The sequence below is a fragment of the Panulirus ornatus genome, chromosome 7 (genome assembly GCF_036320965.1).
Source record: "Panulirus ornatus isolate Po-2019 chromosome 7, ASM3632096v1, whole genome shotgun sequence".
NCBI lineage: Eukaryota > Metazoa > Arthropoda > Malacostraca > Decapoda > Palinuridae > Panulirus > Panulirus ornatus.
The window spans coordinates 19,440,274-19,461,583 of NC_092230.1; the positions used below are offsets into that span (position 1 = coordinate 19,440,274).

At 40.3% G+C, this 21,310-nt stretch overlaps 2 protein-coding genes across 4 annotated transcripts in view; one reads left to right on the plus strand and one right to left on the minus strand.

Moving 5' to 3' along the window:
- The window catches only part of Prosalpha5 (proteasome alpha5 subunit), a 326,150-nt gene that overhangs the window by 188,585 nt on the left and 116,255 nt on the right, over positions 1-21,310 (plus strand). The gene's annotated exons all lie outside the window — the stretch shown is intronic.
- Positions 1-21,310, minus strand: part of LOC139749441 (transmembrane protein 164) — a 148,452-nt gene that overhangs the window by 73,160 nt on the left and 53,982 nt on the right. For all 3 annotated transcript variants that reach the window (XM_071663304.1, XM_071663306.1, XM_071663305.1), the window contains exons 4-5: positions 14,136-14,252; positions 13,239-13,317 (exon numbers count right to left, since the gene is read on the minus strand). In XM_071663304.1, coding sequence (XP_071519405.1) covers positions 13,239-13,317; positions 14,136-14,252 — 196 coding nt within the window. The remainder of the gene's footprint in view (positions 1-13,238; positions 13,318-14,135; positions 14,253-21,310) is intronic.

Below are 21,310 nucleotides of genomic sequence, written 5' to 3' on the forward strand. Positions count from 1 at the left end.
CACCCTGGGAAACCCCCCTACAAAAATTTTTAACTACTATTCCTTCAAACATACCCATTTTTCCCTTCCAATATGTCTCGACTTCCACAATTTTTAAAGGGCCCCCCAAAATTTTCGCCCCCCCCCCCCCACCCTATATCCCCCTTCCTCCAGGGTTCCATCCCCCGGACAATCCACCCAGATATCAAAACACTTCACCCTCCAGTTTTCTCCCATTCAAACTACCCCCAATTACTTGCCCTCAACCCTCTGAACCTAAAACCTTGCTCTTATTGACATTTACTCTTAATTTTCCCTTTTTCCACACACTTTACCAAACCCCGTCACCATTTTCTAGTTTCCCCCAAATCCCCACCAGCCTGTATCACACGAACAACAACTCCCTCATTTCCCCCAAGCCTCTCACCCCCAACAGAACTTCAACTTCCCCTTTTCCAAAACCTTGCTTTACCTTTCCCAAACAACCCCATCCAAAACAATTAAAAAAAACCATGGAACCACACACCCCGCCGAAACCTACATTCACTGAAAACAATCACTTTCCTCTCTCCTACCTTATATAATTATATATATAAATATATATATATATATAAAAAGGGGAGTAACTGGCAGTTGAGGGAAAAATTGGATACTGGGGTGTTCATTTTTAAAATGGAAAAGGGGGAAGAGCTTGTAGATTTATTCGAAAAAGGACTGATGATTTGGAAACCTTTTAAAAAGCGAGATAACATAATATACTTATTAATAGGAAAGATCCAAAAGCTTTTGGATTCCGGTTTAAAATTCAGGCCGAAAAGAGACTTTTTATGTTAAGTCGAAGTGCAACTGGGGGATTCTGCATTTTCTTTGGAGGCTAAGGGGAAGATTTTTATGGGTTTCAAAAAGAAGGTGAAGTGGGGTGAAGAGGGTGGGAGAGTAATGAGCTTGGAAGGAGAAATAGTGAGGAAGACGGAGAGACTGAGACAGAATGGGAAAAAGGTGAGAACAAGGAAAAGGGGGGGGGGGAGGGAAAGGGATGTAATTTTGGGGAAACAGTGATGGATTGCGCAAAAGATGCTTGTGGCATGAGAAGAGTGGGAGGTGGGTTGATTAGAAAGGGTAGTGAGTGGTGGGATGAAGAAGTAAGAGTATTAGTGAAAGAGAAGAGAGAGGCATTTGGACGATTTTTGCAGGGAAAAAATGAAATTGAGTGGGAGATGTATAAAAGAAAGAGACAGGAGGTCAAGAGAAAGGTACAAGAGGTGAAAAAAAGGGCAAATGAGAGTTGGGGTGAGAGAATATCATTAAATTTTAGGGAGAATAAAAAGATGTTCTGGAAGGAGGTAAATAAAGTGCGTAAGACAAGGGAGCAAATGGGAACTTCAGTGAAGGGCGCAAATGGGGAGGTGATAACAAGTAGTGGTGATGTGAGAAGGAGATGGAGTGAGTATTTTGAAGGTTTGTTGAATGTGTTTGATGATAGAGTGGCAGATATAGGGTGTTTTGGTCGAGGTGGTGTGCAAAGTGAGAGGGTTAGGGAAGATGATTTGGTAAACAGAGAAGAGGTAGTAAAAGCTTTGCGGAAGATGAAAGCCAGCAAGGCAGCAGGTTTGGATGGTATTGCAGTGAAATTTATTAAAAAAGGGGGTGACTGTATTGTTGACTGGTTGGTAAGGTAATTTAATGTATGTATGACTCATGGTGAGGTGCCTGAGGATTGGCGGAATGCGTGCATAGTGCCATTGTACAAAGGCAAAGGGGATAAGAGTGAGTGCTCAAATTACAGAGGTATAAGTTTGTTGAGTATTCCTGGTAAATTATATGGGAGGATATTGATTGAGAGGGTGAAGGCATGCACAGAGCATCAGATTGGGGAAGAGCAGTGTGGTTTCAGAAGTGGTAGAGGATGTGTGGATCAGGTATTTGCTTTGAAGAATGTATGTGAGAAATACTTAGAAAAGCAAATGGATTTGTATGTAGCATTTATGGATCTGGAGAAGGCATATGATAGAGTTGATAGAGATGCTCTGTGGAAGGTATTAAGAATATATGGTGTGGGAGGCAAGTTGTTAGAAGCAGTGAAAAGTTTTTATCGAGGATGTAAGGCATGTGTACGTGTAGGAAGAGAGGAAAGTGATTGGTTCTCAGTGAATGTAGGTTTGCGGCAGGGGTGTGTGATGTCTCCATGGTTGTTTAATTTGTTTATGGATGGGGTTGTTAGGGAGGTGAATGCAAGAGTTTTGGAAAGAGGGGCAAGTATGAAGTCTGTTGGGGATGAGAGAGCTTGGGAAGTGAGTCAGTTGTTGTTCGCTGATGATACAGCGCTGGTGGCTGATTCATGTGAGAAACTGCAGAAGCTGGTGACTGAGTTTGGTAAAGAGTGTGAAAGAAGAAAGTTAAGAGTAAATGTGAATAAGAGCAAGGTTATTAGGTACAGTAGGGTTGAGGGTCAAGTCAATTGGGAGGTGAGTTTGAATGGAGAAAAACTGGAGGAAGTGAAGTGTTTTAGATATCTGGGAGTGGATCTGGCAGCGGATGGAACCATGGAAGCGGAAGTGGATCACAGGGTGGGGGAGGGGGCGAAAATTCTGGGAGCCTTGAAGAATGTGTGGAAGTCGAGAACATTATCTCGGAAAGCAAAAATGGGTATGTTTGAAGGAATAGTGGTTCCAACAATGTTGTATGGTTGCGAGGCATGGGCTATGGATAGAGTTGTGCGCAGGAGGATGGATGTGCTGGAAATGAGATGTTTGAGGACAATGTGTGGTGTGAGGTGGTTTGATCGAGTAAGTAACGTAAGGGTAAGAGAGATGTGTGGAAATAAAAAGAGCGTGGTTGAGAGAGCAGAAGAGGGTGTTTTGAAATGGTTTGGGCACATGGAGAGAATGAGTGAGGAAAGATTGACCAAGAGATATATGTGTCGGAGGTGGAGGGAACGAGGAGAAGAGGGAGACCAAATTGGAGGTGGAAAGATGGAGTGAAAAAGATTTTGTGTGATCGGGGCCTGAGCATGCAGGAGGGTGAAAGGAGGGCAAGGAATAGAGTGAATTGGAGCGATGTGGTATACCGGGGTTGATGTGCTGTCAGTGGATTGAATCAGGGCATTTGAAGCGTCTGGGGTAAACCATGGAAAGCTGTGTAGGTATGTATATTTGCGTGTGTGGACGTATGTATATACATGTGTATGGGGGTGGGTTGGGCCATTTCTTTCGTCTGTTTCCTTGCGCTACCTCGCAAACGCGGGATACAGCGACAAAGCATAAAAAAAAATATATATATATATATATATATATATATATATATTATATATATATATTATTTTATTTTTATATATATATATATATATATATATATATATATATATATATATATATATATATATATATATATATATATGTGTGTGTGTGTGTATATGAGTGGATGGGCCATTCTTTGTCTGTTTCCTGGTGCTAACTTGCTGATGCAGGAAACAGCGATTATGTATAATGAATATCGAATAAATATAAATATTTTATCATACTTAATCGCTGTTTCCTGTGTCAGCGAGGTAGCACTAGGAAACAGACGAAGAATGGTTCATCCATTTACACATATAAATATGTACATATTCATAATTGCTCGTCTTCGTCCATTCCTGTCGCTACCCTGCCACACAGTAAATAGCATCCCCCCCTTTTCAGTGAGGTAGTGCCAGGAAAAGACAAAACAGGCCACATTCATTCTCACTCGGTCTCTATCTGTCATGGATGGTATTGCTGTGGAATCTACTAAAAGAGGGCATGACTGAGTTGTTGACTGGTTGGTGAGGATATTCAATGTATGTATGGTTCATGGTGAGGTGCCTGAGGATTGGCGGAATGCACGCATAGTGCCATTGTACAAAGGCAAAGGGGTTAAAGGTGAGTGGTCAAATTACAGAGCTATAAGTTTGTTGAGTATTCCTGGGAAATTATTTGAGAGGGTATTGATTGAGAGGATGAAGGCATGTACAGAGCATCAGATTGGGGAAGAGCAGTGTGGTTTCAGAAATGGTAGAGGATGGGTGGATCAGGTGTTTGCTTTATAGAATGTATGTGAGAAATACTTAGAAAAACAGATGGATTTGTATGTAGCATTTATGAATCTGGAGAAGGCATATGATAGAGGTGATAGAGATGCTCTGTGGAAGGTATTAAGAGTATATGGTGTGGGAGGTAAGTTGCTAGAAGCAGAGATAAGTCTTTATCGAGGATGTAAGGCATGTGTATGAGTAGGAAGAGAGGAAAGTGACTGGTTCCTAGTGAATGTCGGTTTGAGGCAGGGGTGTGTGATGTCTCCATGGTTGTTTAATTTGTTTATTGATGGGGTTGTTAGGGAGGTGAATGCAAGAGTTTTGGAGAGGGGCAAGTAGGGAATCTGTTGTGGTTGAGAGAGCTTGGGAAGTGAGTCAGTTGTTGTTTGCTGATGATACAGCGCTGGTGGTTGATTCAGGTGAGAAACTGAAGTAGGAGACTGAGTTTGGTAAAGTGTGTGAAAGAAGAAAGCCAAGAGTAAATGTGAATAAGAGCAAGGGTTGAGGGACAAGTAAATTGGGAGGTAAGTTTGAATGGAGAAAAACTGAAGGAAGTGAAGTGTTTCAGATATCTGGGAGTGGATTTGGCAGTGGATGGAACCATGGAAGTGGGTCACAGGGTGAGGGAGGGGGTGAAGGTTGTGGGAGAATTGATGAATGTGTGGAGGGTGAGAACGTTATCTCGGAGAGCAAAAGTTGCTATGTTTGAAGGAATAGTGGTTCCAACAATGTAATATGGTTATGAGACATGGGCTATAGATAGGGTTGTGCAGAGGAGGGTGGATGTGTTGGAAATGAAATGTTTGAGAACAATATGGGGTGTGAGGTGGTTTGACTGAGTAAGTAATGAAAGGATAAGAGAGATGTGTGGTAATAATGAGAGTGTGGTTGAGAAAGCAGAAGAGGGTGTTTTGAAATGGTTTGGTCATATGGAGAGAATGAGTGAGGAAAGACTGACAAAGAGGATATATGTGTCAGAGGTGGAGGGAACAAGGAGAAGTGGGAGACCAAATTGGAGGTGGAAGGATGGAGTGAAAAAGATTTTGAGCAATCGGGGCCAGAACATACAGGAGAGTGAAAAGCATGCAAGGAATAGAATGAATTGGAACAATGTGGTATAATGGGGTGGACGTGCTGACAATGGATTCAACCAGGGCATGTGAAGTGTCTGGGGTAAACCATGGAAAGTTTTGTGGGGTCTGGATGTGCAAAGGGAGCTATGGTTTTAGTGCATTACAAATGACAGCTAGAGACTGAGTGTGAACGAATGTGGCCTTTGTTGTCTTTTCCTAGCACTACCTCGTGTGCACGCGGGGGGAGGGGGGTGCCATTTCATGTATGGCGGGGTGGCGGCGGGAATGGATGAAGGCAGTATGTATGAATATATACATGTGCATATATGTATATGTCTGTGTATGTATATGTTGAAATGTGTAGGTATGTATATGTGCATATATGGGCATTTATGTATATACATGTGTATGTGGGTGGGTTGGGCCATTCTTTCGTCTGTTTCTTTGTGCTACCTCACTAACGTGGGAGACAGTTACAAAGTATAATAATAAGAGAAAAATAATATATCATCCCTGAGGATATGAGAGAAATAATACTTCCAACGTATTCCCTCCATGTCATAAAAGAGGAGGGAGTGGGGGTGGGGGGTGGAAATCCTCCTCTCCCATTTTTACTTTTCCAAAAGAGGGAATAGAGATGGGGGCCAAGTGAGGATTTTCCCTCTTAGACTCAGTTCTCTGTTCTACCTCACTACCTCACTAATGTGGGAAGTGGCAAATATACATGAAAAAAAATTTAATTTCCAACACATCCACCCTCCTTTGCACAACCCTATCTATAGCCCATGCCTCACAACTATATAACATTATTGGAACAACTATTCCTTCAAGCATACCCATTTTTGCTCTCTGAGACAATGTTCTTGCCTTCCACACATTCTTCAATGCTCCCAGAACCTTCGCCCCCTCCCACACCCTGTGACTCACTTCCGCATCCACGGTTCCATTCACTGCTAAATCCACTCCCAGATATCTAGAACACTTCACTTCCTCCAGTTTTTCTCCATTCAAACTTACCTCCCAATTAACTTGTCCCTCAACCCTTCTGAACCTAATAACCTTGCTCTTATTCACATTTACTCTCAGCTTTCTTCTTTCACACACTTTACCAAACTCAGTCACCAACTTCTCTAGTTTCCTTCCCGAATCAGCCATCAGCTCTGTATCATCAGCGAACAACAACTGACTCATTTCCCAAGCCCTCTCTCCATAACTCTTGCATTCACCTCCCTAACCACTCCATCCATAAATAAATTAAACAACCAATGAGGCATCAAGCACCCCTGCAGCAAACTGGGAAGCAATCACTTCCCTCTCTTCCTACTTGTACACATGCCTTATATCCTTGGTAAAAATTTTCACTGCTTCTAGCAACTTACCTTCCACACCATATACTCTTAATACCTTCCACAAAGCATCTCTATCGACTCTCATCATATTCCTTCTCCAGATCCATAAATGCTATATATATAAATACATCTGTTTTTCTAGGTATTTCTCACATATATTCTTCAAAGCAAAAACCTAATCCACACATCCTCTACCACTTCTGAAACCACACTGCTCTTCCCCAACCTGATGCTCTGTACATGCCTTGACCCTCCCAATCAATACCCTCCCATACAATTTCCCAGGAATACCCAACAAACTTATACCTCTGAAATTTGAACACTCACCTTTATCCCCTTTGCCTTTGTATAATGGCACTAAGCATGCATTCTGCCAATCCTCAGGTACAACCAGTCAACAACACAGTCACCCCCTTTATTAATAAATTCCACTGCAATACCATCCAAACCCACCGCCTTGCTGGCTTTCATCTTCGGCAAAGCTTTCACTACCTCCTCTCTCTTTACCAAATCATTCTCCTTGACCCTCTCACTTCGCACACCACCTCGACCAAAACACCCTACATCTACCACTTTACCATCAAACACATTCAACAAACCTTCAAAATACTCACTCCTCCTTCTCAATTCACCACTACTTGTTATTACCTCTCCATTAGCCCCCTTCACCAATGTTCCCATTTGTTCTCTTGTCATATGCACTTTATTTACCTCCTTCCAAAACATCTTTTTATTCTCCCTAAAATTTAATGATACTCTCTCTCACCCCAACTCTCATTTGCCCTCTTTTTCACCTCTTGCACCTTTCTCTTGACCTCCTGCTGCTTTCTTTAATACATATCCCACTCATTTGCACTACTTCCCTGAAAAAAATCATCCAAATGCCTCTCTCTTCTCTTTCACTAATAATCATACTTCTTCATCTCACCACTCACTACCCTTTCTAATCTGCCCACCTCTCACCTTTCTCATGCCACAAGCATCTTTTGTGCAAACCATCAATGCTTCCCTAAATGCATCCCATTCCTCCCCCACACCCCTTATGTCATTTCCTCTCCCCTTTTGCCATTCTGCACTCAATCTCTCCTGGTACTTCCTCACACAAGTCTCTTTTCCAAGCTCACTTATTCTCACCACTCTCTTCACCCCAACATTCTCTCTTCTTTTCTGAAAACCTCTACAAATCTTCACCTTCGCCTCCAAAAGATAATGATCAGACATCCCTCCAGCTACCCCTCTAAGCACATTAACATCCAAAAGTCTCTCTTTCACACGTCTATAACTTATCACATAATCCATTAATGCTCTCCAGCCATCTCTCCTACTTACGTACATACACTCTTATGTATTTATATTATATTATACTTTGTCACTGTCTCCTATATTAGTGAGGAAGCACAAGGAAACAGACAAAAGAATAGCCCAACCCACCCACATATACATGTATATACATAAATGCCCATACACGCACATATACATACCTATACATTTCAACCTATACATACATATATATACACAGACATATACATATATACACATGTACATAGTCATACTTGCCTTCATCCATTCCCGTCGCCACCCTGCCACACATGAAATGGCACCCCCCTCCCCCCATGTGCATGCGAGGTAGCACTAGGAAAAGACAACAAAGGCCACATTCATTCACACTCGGTCTCTAGCTGTCATGTGTAATGCACCGAAACCACAGCTCCCTTTCCACAACCAGGCTCCACAAAACTTTCCATTTCTTACCCCAGATGCTTCACATGCCCTGGTTCAATCCATTGACAGCACGTCCACCTTGGTATACTACATCGTTCCAATTCACTCTATTCCTTGCATGCCTTTCACCCTCCTGTATGTTCAAGCCCCAATCGCTTAACATCTTTTTCACTCCATCCTTCCACCTCCAATTTGGTCTCTCAATTCTCCTCTTTCCCTCCACTTCTGACACATATATCATCTTGTCAATCTTTCCTCACTCATTCTCACCATGTGACCAAACCATTTCAATACACCCTCTTCTGCTCTCTCAATCACACTCATTTTATTACCACACATCTCTCTTACCCTTTCATTACTTACTCAATCAAACCACCTCACACCACATATTGTCCTCAAACATTCATTTCCAACACATTCACCCTCCTCCGCACAACCCTATCTATAGCCCACGCCTCACAACCATATAACATTGTTGGAACCACTATTTCTTCAAACACACCCATTTTTGCTCTCAAAGATAATGTTCTCACCTTCCACACATTCCTCAATGCTCCAAGAACATTTGCCCCCTCCCCCACCCTGTGACTCACTTCCACTTCCATGGTTCCATCCGCTGCTAAATCCACTCCCAGATATCTAAAACACTTCTTCCTCCAGTTTTTCTCCATTCAAACTTACCTCCCAATTTACTTGTCCCTCAACCCTACTAAACCTAATAACCTTACTCTCATTCACATTTACTCTCAGCTTTCTTCTCTCACACACTTTACCAAACTCAGTCACCAGCTTCTGCAATTGCTCACCTAAATCAGCCACCAGCACTGAATCATCAGCGAACAACAGCTGACTCACTTCCCAAGCCTTATCATCCACAACAGACTGCATACTTGCCCCTCTCTCCAAAACTCTTGCATTCACTTCCCTAACAACCTCATCCATAAACAAATTAAACAACCATGGAGACATCACACAACCCTGCTGCAAACTGACATTCACTGGGAACCAATCACTTTCCACTCTTCCTACTCATTCACATGCCTTACATCCTTGATAAAAACTTTTCACAGCTTCTAGTAACTTGCCTCCCACACCATATACTCTTAATACCTTCCACAGAGTATCTCTATCAACTTTTATCATATGCCTTCTCCAGACCCATAAATGCTACATACAAATCCATCTGTTTTTCTAAGTAATTCTCACATACATTCTTCAAAGCAAACTCCTGATCCACACATCCTCTACCACTTCTGAAATCACACTGTTCTTCCCTAATCTGATGCTCTGTACACGCATTTACCCTCTTAATCAATACCCTCCCATATGATTTCCCAGGAATACTTAACAAACTTATACCTCTGTAATTTGAACACTCACCTTTATCCCCTTTGTCTTTGTACAATGGCACTGTGCTTGCATTCCATTAATCCTCAGGCACTTCACCATGAAGCATACGTACATTGAATATCCTTACCAACCTGTCAACAACACAGTCACCCCCTTATGTAATAAATTCCACTACAATACCATCCAAACCTCCCGTGGAGGGCTTGTTTTTTAGAAGGGTAGTTCAAGAAAAGGAAATGACATCAGAATGGCCTTTTTTTTTTTAAGTTGCTACTGGTCATAAAATCTCAAATAATAAATATTCTTTTTGTTTTTGATCCCAAGCTTTGTTAACCTTTCTCAAGCGAGAAGATGCTACCTTGATATTGTGGTTGGTGGCTAAAGAATGGAATTTAGCTAAACTGTTCCAGCAGAGCTTGAGTGTTCTAAGTACATTCAAATTTGGCTGACCCTAGTATTATCTCATGAAAGAACAATGAACTGGTACACTTCACAAGCCACAGATATACTCATACATCAAAACATAAAGTATACATATCTGCCTTGCATGAAAAATTTTCAAATCTGAAATATTAAAATAATTTGAGACAAAAAATCCTTTTTATTTCATGTAAATTAATTTCATGCTGATTATACACCACTTAGTAATGAAATGTCAAAAGCAATGTTTCCATAATCTATCCTATCTCTTTTTTCAAGGAATAATGCTTCAAAAACAATACTTAGTAAGAACGGTTAAGAATTTAACAGGAAACAATCAAAAGCACCATAAATCCCTGATATATAAATCAATGTGATTAAATAAATTGTTGTTTTACCTGATACTCATCTTTAATACATCAAACATATTTCTTGCTAATCTATTTCTAAAGAAAAAATTTTCATCCACAAATTAAGCTAAATATTATGAACAAGCAGAACTACATATTCTTAATACAACATAAAGGAAAAGAGCTCAGCTGACAGAGCATGACAGAACCAGCCATGATGTGGTGATGGAGTGAGGGTGGGGAAATGAGTGATTATGGAGTGAAGGTGGTGGTGGACTGATGGTTGTGATAAAGTAGTATAGCAACAAAGTGATGATGGTAACAATATCATTGTCTTACAGTGTTAAAACAATCATTTAGTCTGGTTACAAAAATGGAGAAGACTTGGAGATTTGTCAATTTAAAAATTTTGAGTGGGTGGTGATGGTATAAGGGTGGTATTGGATGTTTTGTCCTAAAATTTTAAAACATTCAGTGAATGGGATCAAAAGTCAGAGCATGGAGTTCTCTTAGTTACAAGTGACATATGATAACAATGACATAGCTCTGACAAAATACAACCCCAAATACTTTTGTGGGAATAAAAAATAAATGACAGTCTCATACTGACTGTTACTAGTGTGTTTGTTGTAGTTTAGTGGCATGCTAACCAAGTATTGCTGATAATATATAATTAGACAAAACTAATTCCATTACATATATTATCAGTAAATTCTGAACCTCTGTTATATGCAACTTGAGACAACGAAATGTTCAAAACAAAGTAAGTTTTTCAATTTCTTAAGGCAACCCTCAATTATCTGAAAAAAATCAAAAATTAAAAAGATATTTAAAATTATTTGAAATCACGTATACATCACATCGCTGCAATTACTGTACTCACCAGCTGGTGTTTTGTGGTGCTGATGATTGTTTACCTCTCCCATGTGCTTTCTGGCATGGTGTGGTGTGCCAGTTTTGCACATTTGTGTATTTTGTGCTTTGGATTATCAATTTGGACAGTGACCCCTTTCAAGCATCATCAGCAATTACCTGACAGCTTCCTAAAGCCATCTGTGTCTCACATACAATGCATGAGGAATATCTTAAGCCTCAAAAAGAAGATGGAGTTGTGCAAGAGGCTGGCTAAGGGGTAGTCCAAGGCAGCACTTAAGGAGGACTTCAGTGTAGGCATGAAAACAGTTTACAACATTACCAAGCAGCAAACAAAGATCAAGGCATTTAGTAGTGCTGGTGGAGTAAGTGTGGGTCCTGAGTGGAGTGCGCCATCTTCCTGCCAGCAGGTGAGTCTCACAGTTACCACTGTTGTATGCAGATCAGTGCTACTTGTGCAATTTGGGGATACCTGTAGATGTGATTTTACTGCAACCAGTTGTGTATGTGTTTGTTAATACTGCATCCAAACATCCAGCAACATCTTCCCCAGAACCAGCAGTTAAATGGAAGAGAACCTTTCTGACCTTAGAAACAAAGCTAGATATCTAACAATATGCTGATGCTGGTGAGGGGATGTTAGTGTTGTAGAAAGCACATCAAAACTTCAGTGAAGGTTGCCGGATGAAATAAGTGTGGGTCCTGAGTGGAGCATGGCAAGTTCCCAGTAACAGGTCAGTAGAACAGTTCCTACTGTTGAGAGCAGATCTGTGCTATTTGTAGGATTTGGGTATATCTGCTGATGTGATATTCCTGCAATCCACTGTGTTTTTGTTAATATAGCATCCAAATATCCAGCAACATCTTTGTTTACCTCAGAACCAGCAGTTAAATGGAAGAAAACATCTCTGACCTTAGAAATGAAACTACAAATCTTACAACGCGATGATACTTACAAAGGAGCATCAGCACTTGGGAGTGCTTATCACCTGGGTGAATCTAAAATCCACAACATAAAGAATAATGCTTTGAAAATTCCAAGTGCTATGGTCCACTCTACTCCACTATTTGCCTTTGCTAAGGTAACCACAAGGGTTAGAAATCTGCTTATGGAGAAAATGCTCATTATACATAGAGCATGAGATGAAGAGGAAAAGAAGCCTTAGTAACCTTCAACTCAGTTTAAGCTCTGAAAATTTATGAGCATTTATGTAAAGAATACAATGCAGCTGGGCCAAAGCCACTTCAAGCAAGTAGAGGATGGCTAAATAAGTTTATCCGACATCAGAAGCTATATAATGTAAAGGTAACAGGTGAATCTACTAGTGCTGACCACAAAGCTGCTGCACACATCCCATTTTCTCTATGTTTACTGGTTCGCTATATACAGTTTCTCCTTGAGTGAGGTTTTTGCAGACTATAACCCTTGCATAAAGCAAGTGCTGAACTACTTAATATGTTAAGAATATATATATGAATAATTGGAAATTTTATCCAAAATGGCTGATTCCTCAAGCATTTTGGATAACAGAGGTTTTACTTATTTACATGTATTACAGTGACGAGGGTAGGGTAGCAACTCCACCCTTGAAAACTGGGCATCTTTATCCTTTGTCAGATTGCAGAACTGGGCTAGAGGATCCCAGTTCCATGAAATTAAATTACACAAGAGGGAACATACTCTGAAGCCCTTGATCCACCCGATGAAACAGGAAATGAACTAAACGATGATGATGATGATGCACATAAAATGAGATTCTCAACAGAAAACATGATCCCAAAAGTAATCCTTCAAAGCATATGTAGAATGAATTTCAATTAAAATATCTGAAGCAAAATATAATAATAATGAGGATAAAGCTATGTAGGAAATGTCCTAAAAAGTTGTTAAAAAGCAACACTATAGTAAAAGAAATAATATATTCAAAATTCCTCTCAAGGGGGCAAGATTTACTGTAAATGCCAAAATATACTCCAAAACATTCTCCCATACTACTGACTTATTTTACAACAGCAAAATGTTCATTAGAATTTTAATTACAAAGTCTAGGATCCCCAACATAAAACTTACCACCAAGTCGAAGAAGGTAGTATGGCGTTACAAGCATCATTATATGCTGCACCCAGTAAATCTCCACCTCAAACGGAAGCTGAAAGTATGTACATTGTAGCAAAATCAAGTGATTACAAGACTAAGAACCATCAACTTCTTAAGTTGTATTCCAAAGGTTCCAGTCAATTCTAGTAACTGATCACTGTAAAAGGCTGATATTTGACAAGCTCCATAAATGATAAATATCCTTTAACCAGTGACATAATGATTATCCTTTCAACCAGATTAAAGGTCTCAAATTGTGCCATGAGAAAAGCTAAAAAATTTGTGGAATCATTCATTAACTCTTAAACTATCCACACGGAGATAATCACAATTAGAATTTGCCAAGAACTTTTGGAATGCACACTCTGAAAGCATGCAACTGCTTCCTTATGAAATGTGCAAGCTAGTTGTGAAAGTTTCATTAAATGATACTGATATAATTTTGAATGGAAAGTAAGTTCTAGTAGCAAGTATTAATCTAGGATCAATCAAAGCAATCATCCCTTAAGGTAGTTATAGAGATGCTATACAATGAAGGTTAACCATAAGAATATAATCACAGCCAAACAAGGAAAGGCATAAAAGTAACTGCCTTCTTCACAAGTGCAAGTAAGAGCTCATGGCAACATAACTTTGGAGTCTATTCGCTTAACAATAGTATGAGGAAAACAAACTATGAATCCAGAGATGCAAGGGATATGAAAACATGCCAATTAGGTGCTTTAATCAGAATAAGTGATAGTACATATAAATCTATGAGCTTTGAAATACAACTGCAAAAGCTTCTTTCTTGGGATGGTTATCTTTAGGGGGAAGATGGGCAAAGTGAGCAAAACTAATTTTAGCTATGTAAGTATATGCCATACTTACAAGTCTTGAATTTGTGACAGGAAAGATCAAAGCAAGTACTGCCCCATTCAAGAAGTTGAGATGGACACGGAATACTGTAGTAACCCACTTGCTTGGGGGTGCAGCCAGAAGATAAATCTGTAATGTATAAATTTCTTAGTGATAAGCAAGAAGTCGCTACCTCTACCTACCTGCTTGATAACAACCAATAAATCATTCAAAATTAGGATAACTTTCCAAAAAGCAAGTCATGAATGAATCCTTAGTTTATATTTTCATTTACCCGAAGGATGCAAAAGCTGCTTAATGTTATAAGAATATCAGTTTTAGGCAGTACCAACACCCATTCTCTTATTCACTGAAAGAGCACTAACTTTCCCAAAATTAACTAATCAAGCCTATATTTCAAGTGGTGAGGTGCCTGAGGATTGGCGGAATGCGTGCATAGTGCCATTGTACGAAGGCAAAGGGGATAAGAGTGAGTGCTCAAATTACAGAGGTATAAGTTTGTTGAGTATTCCTGGTAAATTATATGGGAGGGTATTGATTGAGAGGGTGAAGGCATGTACAGAGCATCAGATTGGGGAAGAGCAGTGTGGTTTCAGAAGTGGTAGAGGATGTGTGGATCAGGTGTTTGCTTTGAAGAATGTATGTGAGAAATACTTAGAAAAGCAAATGGATTTGTATGTAGCATTTATGGATCTGGAGAAGGCATATGATAGAGTTGATAGAGATGCTCTGTGGAAGGTATTAAGAATATATGGTGTGGGAGGCAATTTGTTAGAAGCAGTGAAAAGTTTTTATCGAGGATGTAAGGCATGTGTACGTGTAGGAAGAGAGGAAAGTGATTGGTCTCAGTGAATGTAGGTTTGTGGCCGGGGGGTGTGTGATGTCTCCATGGTTGTTTAATTTGTTTATGGATGGGGTTGTTAGGGAGGTGAATGCAAGAGTTTTGGAAAGAGGGGCAAGTATGAAGTCTGTTGTGGATGAGAGAGCTTGGGAAGTGAGTCAGTTGTTGTTCGCTGATGATACAGTGCTGGTGGCTGATTCATGTGAGAAACTGCAGAAGCTGGTGACTGAGTTTGGTAAAGTGTGTGAAAGAAGAAAGTTAAGAGTAAATGTGAATAAGAGCAAGGTTATTAGGTACAGTAGGGTTGAGGGTCAAGTCAATTGGGAGGTAAGTTTGAATGGAGAAAAACTGGAGGAAGTAAAGTGTTTTAGATATCTGGGAGTGGATCTGGCAGCAGATGGAACCATGGAAGCAGAAGTGAATCATAGGGTGGGGGAGGGGGCGAAAATCCTGGGAGCCTTGAAGAATGTGTGGAAGTCGAGAACATTATCTCAGAAAGCAAAAATGGGTATGTTTGAAGGAATAGTGGTTCCAACAATGTTGTATGGTTGCGAGGCGTGGGCTATGGATATAGTTGTGCGCAGGAGGGTGGATGTGCTGGAAATGAGATGTTTGAGGACAATGTGTGGTGTGAGGTGGTTTGATCGAGCAAGTAATGTAAGGGTAAGAGAGATGTGTGGAAATAAAAAGAGCATGGTTGAGAGAGCAGAAGAGGGTGTTTTGAAATGGTTTGGTCACATGGAGAGAATGAGTGAGGAAAGATTGACCAAGAGGATATATGTGTCCGAGGTGGAGGGAACGAGGAGAAGTGGGAGACCAAATTGGAGGTGGAAAGATGGAGTGAAAAAGATTTTGAGTGATCGGGGCCTGAACATGCAGGAGGGTGAAAGGCGGGCAAGGAATAGAGTGAATTGGATCGATGTGGTATACCGGGGTTGATGTGCTGTCAGTGGACTGAATCAGGGCATGTGAAGCGTCTGGGGTAAACCATGGAAAGTTGTGTGGGGCCTGGATGTGGAAAGGGAGCTGTGGTTTCGGGCATTATTGCATGACAGCTAGAGACTGAGTGTGAACGAATGGGGCCTTTGTTGTCTTTTCCTAGCGCTACCTCGCACACATGATTGGGGAGGGGGATGGTATTCCATGTGTGGCGAGGTGGCGATGGGAATGAATAAAGGCAGACAGTGTGAATTGTAAGCATGGGTATATATGTATGTGTCTGTGTGTATATATATGTGTTAATTGAGATGTATAGGTATGTATATTTGCGTGTGTGGACGTGCATGTATATACATGTGTATGGGGGTGGGTTGGGCCATTTCTTTCGTCTGTTTCCTTGCACTACCTCGCAAACGCGGGAGACAGCGACAAAGCAAAATGAATAATGAATAAATATTTCAAGTTTACGTTATACTTCACTTTACAGTGTTTCCTCTTTCAAAATGGGTGTCATCAGATGCTTAGAGTAAATCACTATATATCTAATCAATCTTAATTTTATGTTATAGGTAGACCAACAACACAAAATATAAAAATTCATGCACTTAAATCTACTCAAAAGAATTTTTAGTTTAGGAAACATCCTGTGTTTTCCTGTGGGTGCTGCCATTATTTGTTGTGTGAACCTTACTTGTGAGTGTACTTGAACCTATTTCAACATTGAAAATAAGGAAACAGGAAGTCAAATAACTTGAAAAAGGGCACTGAATGATAGTAATAGAAAAGGTGCAAAGGCAGATCATAAATCATTTACCTTACATGAAGAATTAAATATATTATACCAGTTTGAAGTGCATGACAAATACAGGTAAATTACTACATCTACCATGGGAAAAACAAAATAAAGACAAATTTTTGATCAGCTAAACTTTTAAGTGATATAACAGAAAACATGGTAAGACAGGTTAGACATTCAAATGTCTGGATCAAAAACTAGAATCAACCTAATGTGTTGTTAAAAAGTATATCATTCACGATGAAACAAAAACTGTTTGTATGAGAATTTAAAAAATGAGCAAGGTGAGAGCTCTGAAATGGAAACCTTTAGTGCTAGTAATGGAGAGTTTGAGAAATTCAAAAGGGACCATAGTCTACATATCAAAATGAGTGGTGAAGCTCCCAGTGCTGGTTTAATCACAGATAATAATTATTCTGAAGAGCTAAGAACATAAATGAACATTACAACAAGCACTTATTGTCAACCAAGACAAGACTTTATTGGAAGCATATGCCAGTAAGAATATTTATTTCTTTTAAAGAAAAGAGGATGCAATAACAGAAGTTGATTACATCACTGGTATCTAGCATGCCTAGCAACAAGGGAGTTCTGCTGCAGCTTTCAACCTAATGAGTGGGCATAGGACCCAAATATCTGCCAGAAAAAAAATCACATTTTGAAGCTTGCAAATTATCATTGATACCTAAAAGACAAAGGGGATAAGAGTGAGTGGGGGAGGGGGCGAAAATCCTGGGAGCCTTGAAGAATGTGTGGAAGTCGAGAACATTATCTCAGAAAGCAAAAATGGGTATGTTTGAAGGAATAGTGGTTCCAACAATGTTGTATGGTTGTAAGGCGTGGGCTATGGATAGAGTTGTGCGCAGGAGGATGGATGTGCTGGAAATGAGATGTTTGAGGACAATGTGTGGTGTGAGGTGGTTTGATCGAGTAAGTAACGTAAGGGTAAGAGAGATGTGTGGAAATAAAAAGAGCGTTGTTGAGAGAGCAGAAGAGGGTGTTTTGAAATGGTTTGGGCACATGGAGAGAATGAGTGAGGAAAGATTGACCAAGAGGATATATGTGTCGGAGGTGGAGGGAACGAGGAGAAGCGGGAGACCAAATTGGAGGTGGAAAGATGGAGTGAAAAAGATTTTGTGTGATTGGGGCCTGAACATGCAGGAGGGTGAAAGGAGGGCAAGGAATAGAGTGAATTGGATCGATGTGGTATACCGGGGTTGACGTGCTGTCAGTGGATTGAATCAGGGCATGTGAAGCGTCTGGGGTAAACCATGGAAAGCTGTGTAGGTATGTATATTTGCGTGTGTGGATGTATGTATATACAAGTGTATGGGGGTGGGTTGGGCCATTTCTTTCGTCTGTTTCCTTGCGCTACCTCACAAACGCGGGAGACAGCGGCAAAAAAAAAAAACTAAAAAGAAAATCCCTTGATGAAATAATTACATTAGCATTCAATAATTACAAAATTCACAGTTTTATCATTTATATTGGCCAAGCCCCATGCTAAATGGGTGCCAGGAGGGTGTGAACAACACATCTGACAGATTTTAATAACCAAAAAGATGAGGAAATGGTTTCTTTCTGTTAAGTTTATTTTCTTTTCATACTCCTATTTCATGTAAAGGCACATTGATAGTGGTAAATAAAATAAATTAGAAATACTGTAGTAAATCTTTCACCCAAAAATTCAGTGAGGAAAATTGTTGGCAAGTATGGGGAGGATAGTGAAAGATTTATTTCTTTATATTGAAAATTCTCCCCTTTTAGAAAGTTAAAATTGAATGGAGAAAAACTGGAGGAAGTGAAGTGTTTTAGATATCTGGGAGTGGATTTGGCAGCGGATGGAACCACGGAAGTGGAAGTGAATCACAGGGTGGGGAAGGGGGAAAAATTCTGGGAGCCTTGAAGAATGTGTGGAAGTCGAGAACATTATCTCGGAAAGCAAAAATGGGTATGTTTGAAGGAATAGTGGTTCCAACAATGTTGTATGGTTGCAAGGCGTGGGCTATGGATAGAGTTGTGCGCAGGAGGGTGGATGTGCTGGAAATGAGATGTTTGAGGACAATATGTGGTGTGAGGTGGTTTGATCGAGTAAGTAACAATAGGGTAAGAGAGATGTGTGGTAACAAAAAGAGTGTGGTTGAGAGAGCAGAAGAGGGTGTTTTGAAATGGTTTGGTCACATGGAGAGAATGAGTGAGGAAAGATTGACCAGGAGGATATATGTGTCAGAAGTGGAGGGAACGAGGAGAAGTGGGAGACCAAATTGAAGGTGGAAAGATGGAGTGAAAAAGATTTTGAGTGATCGGGGCCTAAACATGCAGGAGGGTGAAAGGCGTGCAAGGAATAGAGTGAATTGGAACGATGTGGTATACCGGGGTCGACGTGCTTTCAATGGATCGAACCAGGGCATGTGAAGCGTCTGGGGTAAACCATGGAAAGTTGTGTGGGGCCTGGATGTGGAAAGGGAGCTGTGGTTTCGGGCATTATTGCATGACAGCTAGAGACTGAGCGTGAACGAATGGGGCCTTTGTTGTCTTTTCCTAGCGCTACCTCGCACACATGAGGAGGGAGGGGGATGGTATTCCATGTGTGGCAAGGTGGTGATGGGAATGAATAAAGGTAGACAGTATGAATTATGTACATGTGTATATATGTATATGTGTATATATATGTATACATTGAGATGTATACATATGTATATTTGCGTGTGTGGATGTGTATTATATAAATGTGTATGAGGGTGGGTTGGGCCATTCTTTCGTCTGTTTCCTTGCGCTACCTCGCTACCGCAGGAGACAGCGACAAAGCAAAATAAAAAAGAATATATTCAAAATTCTACTTTTAATTCAATAAACACTAATTTCATACACAGGCACAAAATGATTTGTAAATAACATGATTCCATGTAGAAAAGTTACATCTTTCAAACTACATATAAGTGTGAGGAAATCAGGAAGCTAGCATGTATGAAAAGATATCTGAGGAGTTGTTCATTTGAACACATTCAAAGTCTGTAACTATCATCTGCCTCAATGTTCTCCATAACAACAAGGTTAAACAAAGAAAATTAGGCCCAACTGTTATGTAAGTTCTTCCATAAGTGCTAGTTCTCTGGGAATGCCTCCCCTTCTTTCATAAGTATTTTTTTTTTTTATTATACTTTGTCGCTGTCTCCCGCGTTTGCGAGGTAGCGCAAGGAAACAGACGAAAGAAATGGCCCAACCCCCCCCATACACATGTATATACATACGTCCACACACGCAAATATACATACCTACACAGCTTTCCATGGTTTATCCCAGACGCTTCACATGCCTTGATTCAATCCACTGACAGCACGTCAACCCCGGTATACCACATCGCTCCAATTCACTCTATTCCTTGCCCTCCTTTCACCCTCCTGCATGTTCAGGCCCCGATCACACAAAATCTTTTTCACTCCATCTTTCCACCTCCAATTTGGTCTCCCTCTTCTCCTCGTTCCCTCCACCTCCGACACATATATCCTCTTGGTCAATCTTTCCTCACTCATTCTCTCTATGTGCCCAAACCACTTCAAAACACCCTCTTCTGCTCTCTCAACAACGCTCTTTTTATTTCCACACATCTCTCTTACCCTTACGTTACTCACTCGATCAAACCACCCCACACCACACATTGTCCTCAAACATCTCATTTCCAGCACATCCATCCTCCTGCGCACAACTCTATCCATAGCCCACGCCTCGCAACCATACAACATCGTTGGAACCACTATTCCTTCAAACATACAAGTCACTTGTTTCTTCACATTTCTCATGTAATCATTCTTCAATTTCCCCAACAGATTTATTTCATCATGTTTGAACACAGTTTCCCACATTAGCAAGGTAGCTCGTGGAACAGACAAAAAACACTGCATTCACTAACATCAATTCTTTAGCTGGTGTGTAATACACCAAAACCACAGTTTCCTATCCACAACCAGGCCCCATGAACCTTCCCATGCTTTACCCTGGATGCATCATGTGCCCTGGTTCAGTCACTGATAGCACAATAATCCCTGTATATTACATTGTTCCAATTCACTCTATTCCATGCACACTTTTCACTCTCCTGCATATTCAGGCTCCTATCACTTAAAATCTTTTTCACTCCATCCTTCCATCCCCAGTTTGTTTCACTGTACATTTGTTAAGTGTTTGTGGTTGCTACGCAGTCAGAGATTGTTCTCAGTGCAATATTCTGTGTGAATTGCAGATTGCTCTATGTGCACTATTTTGTGTGAATTGTGTTAATTGAATTTGCTTATTTAAGGATTTATACAGGATCAATCTTATATTCATACATTTTTTTCTTTAACCCTGAAAACCTTATTTCTAACGTTAAATTCTTATCTGCAGCACCAAAGAAAGTTTTACTGTACTTGTTTTGGTGGCCATCTTGTCCACTATCATGAATTTTTTAAAACGTTTACGTTCAATTTTTTCTTTTTACTTGACTATGATATCCTTATTTCCTGGATTAAAATTGTATCTGTAGCATTAATAAGAGTTAAGATATGGTTTCAGGCTTTTTGGCGAATATCTTGAAATGCTGTCCTCCAGTTAAAAATTCAGCTTAGATATATA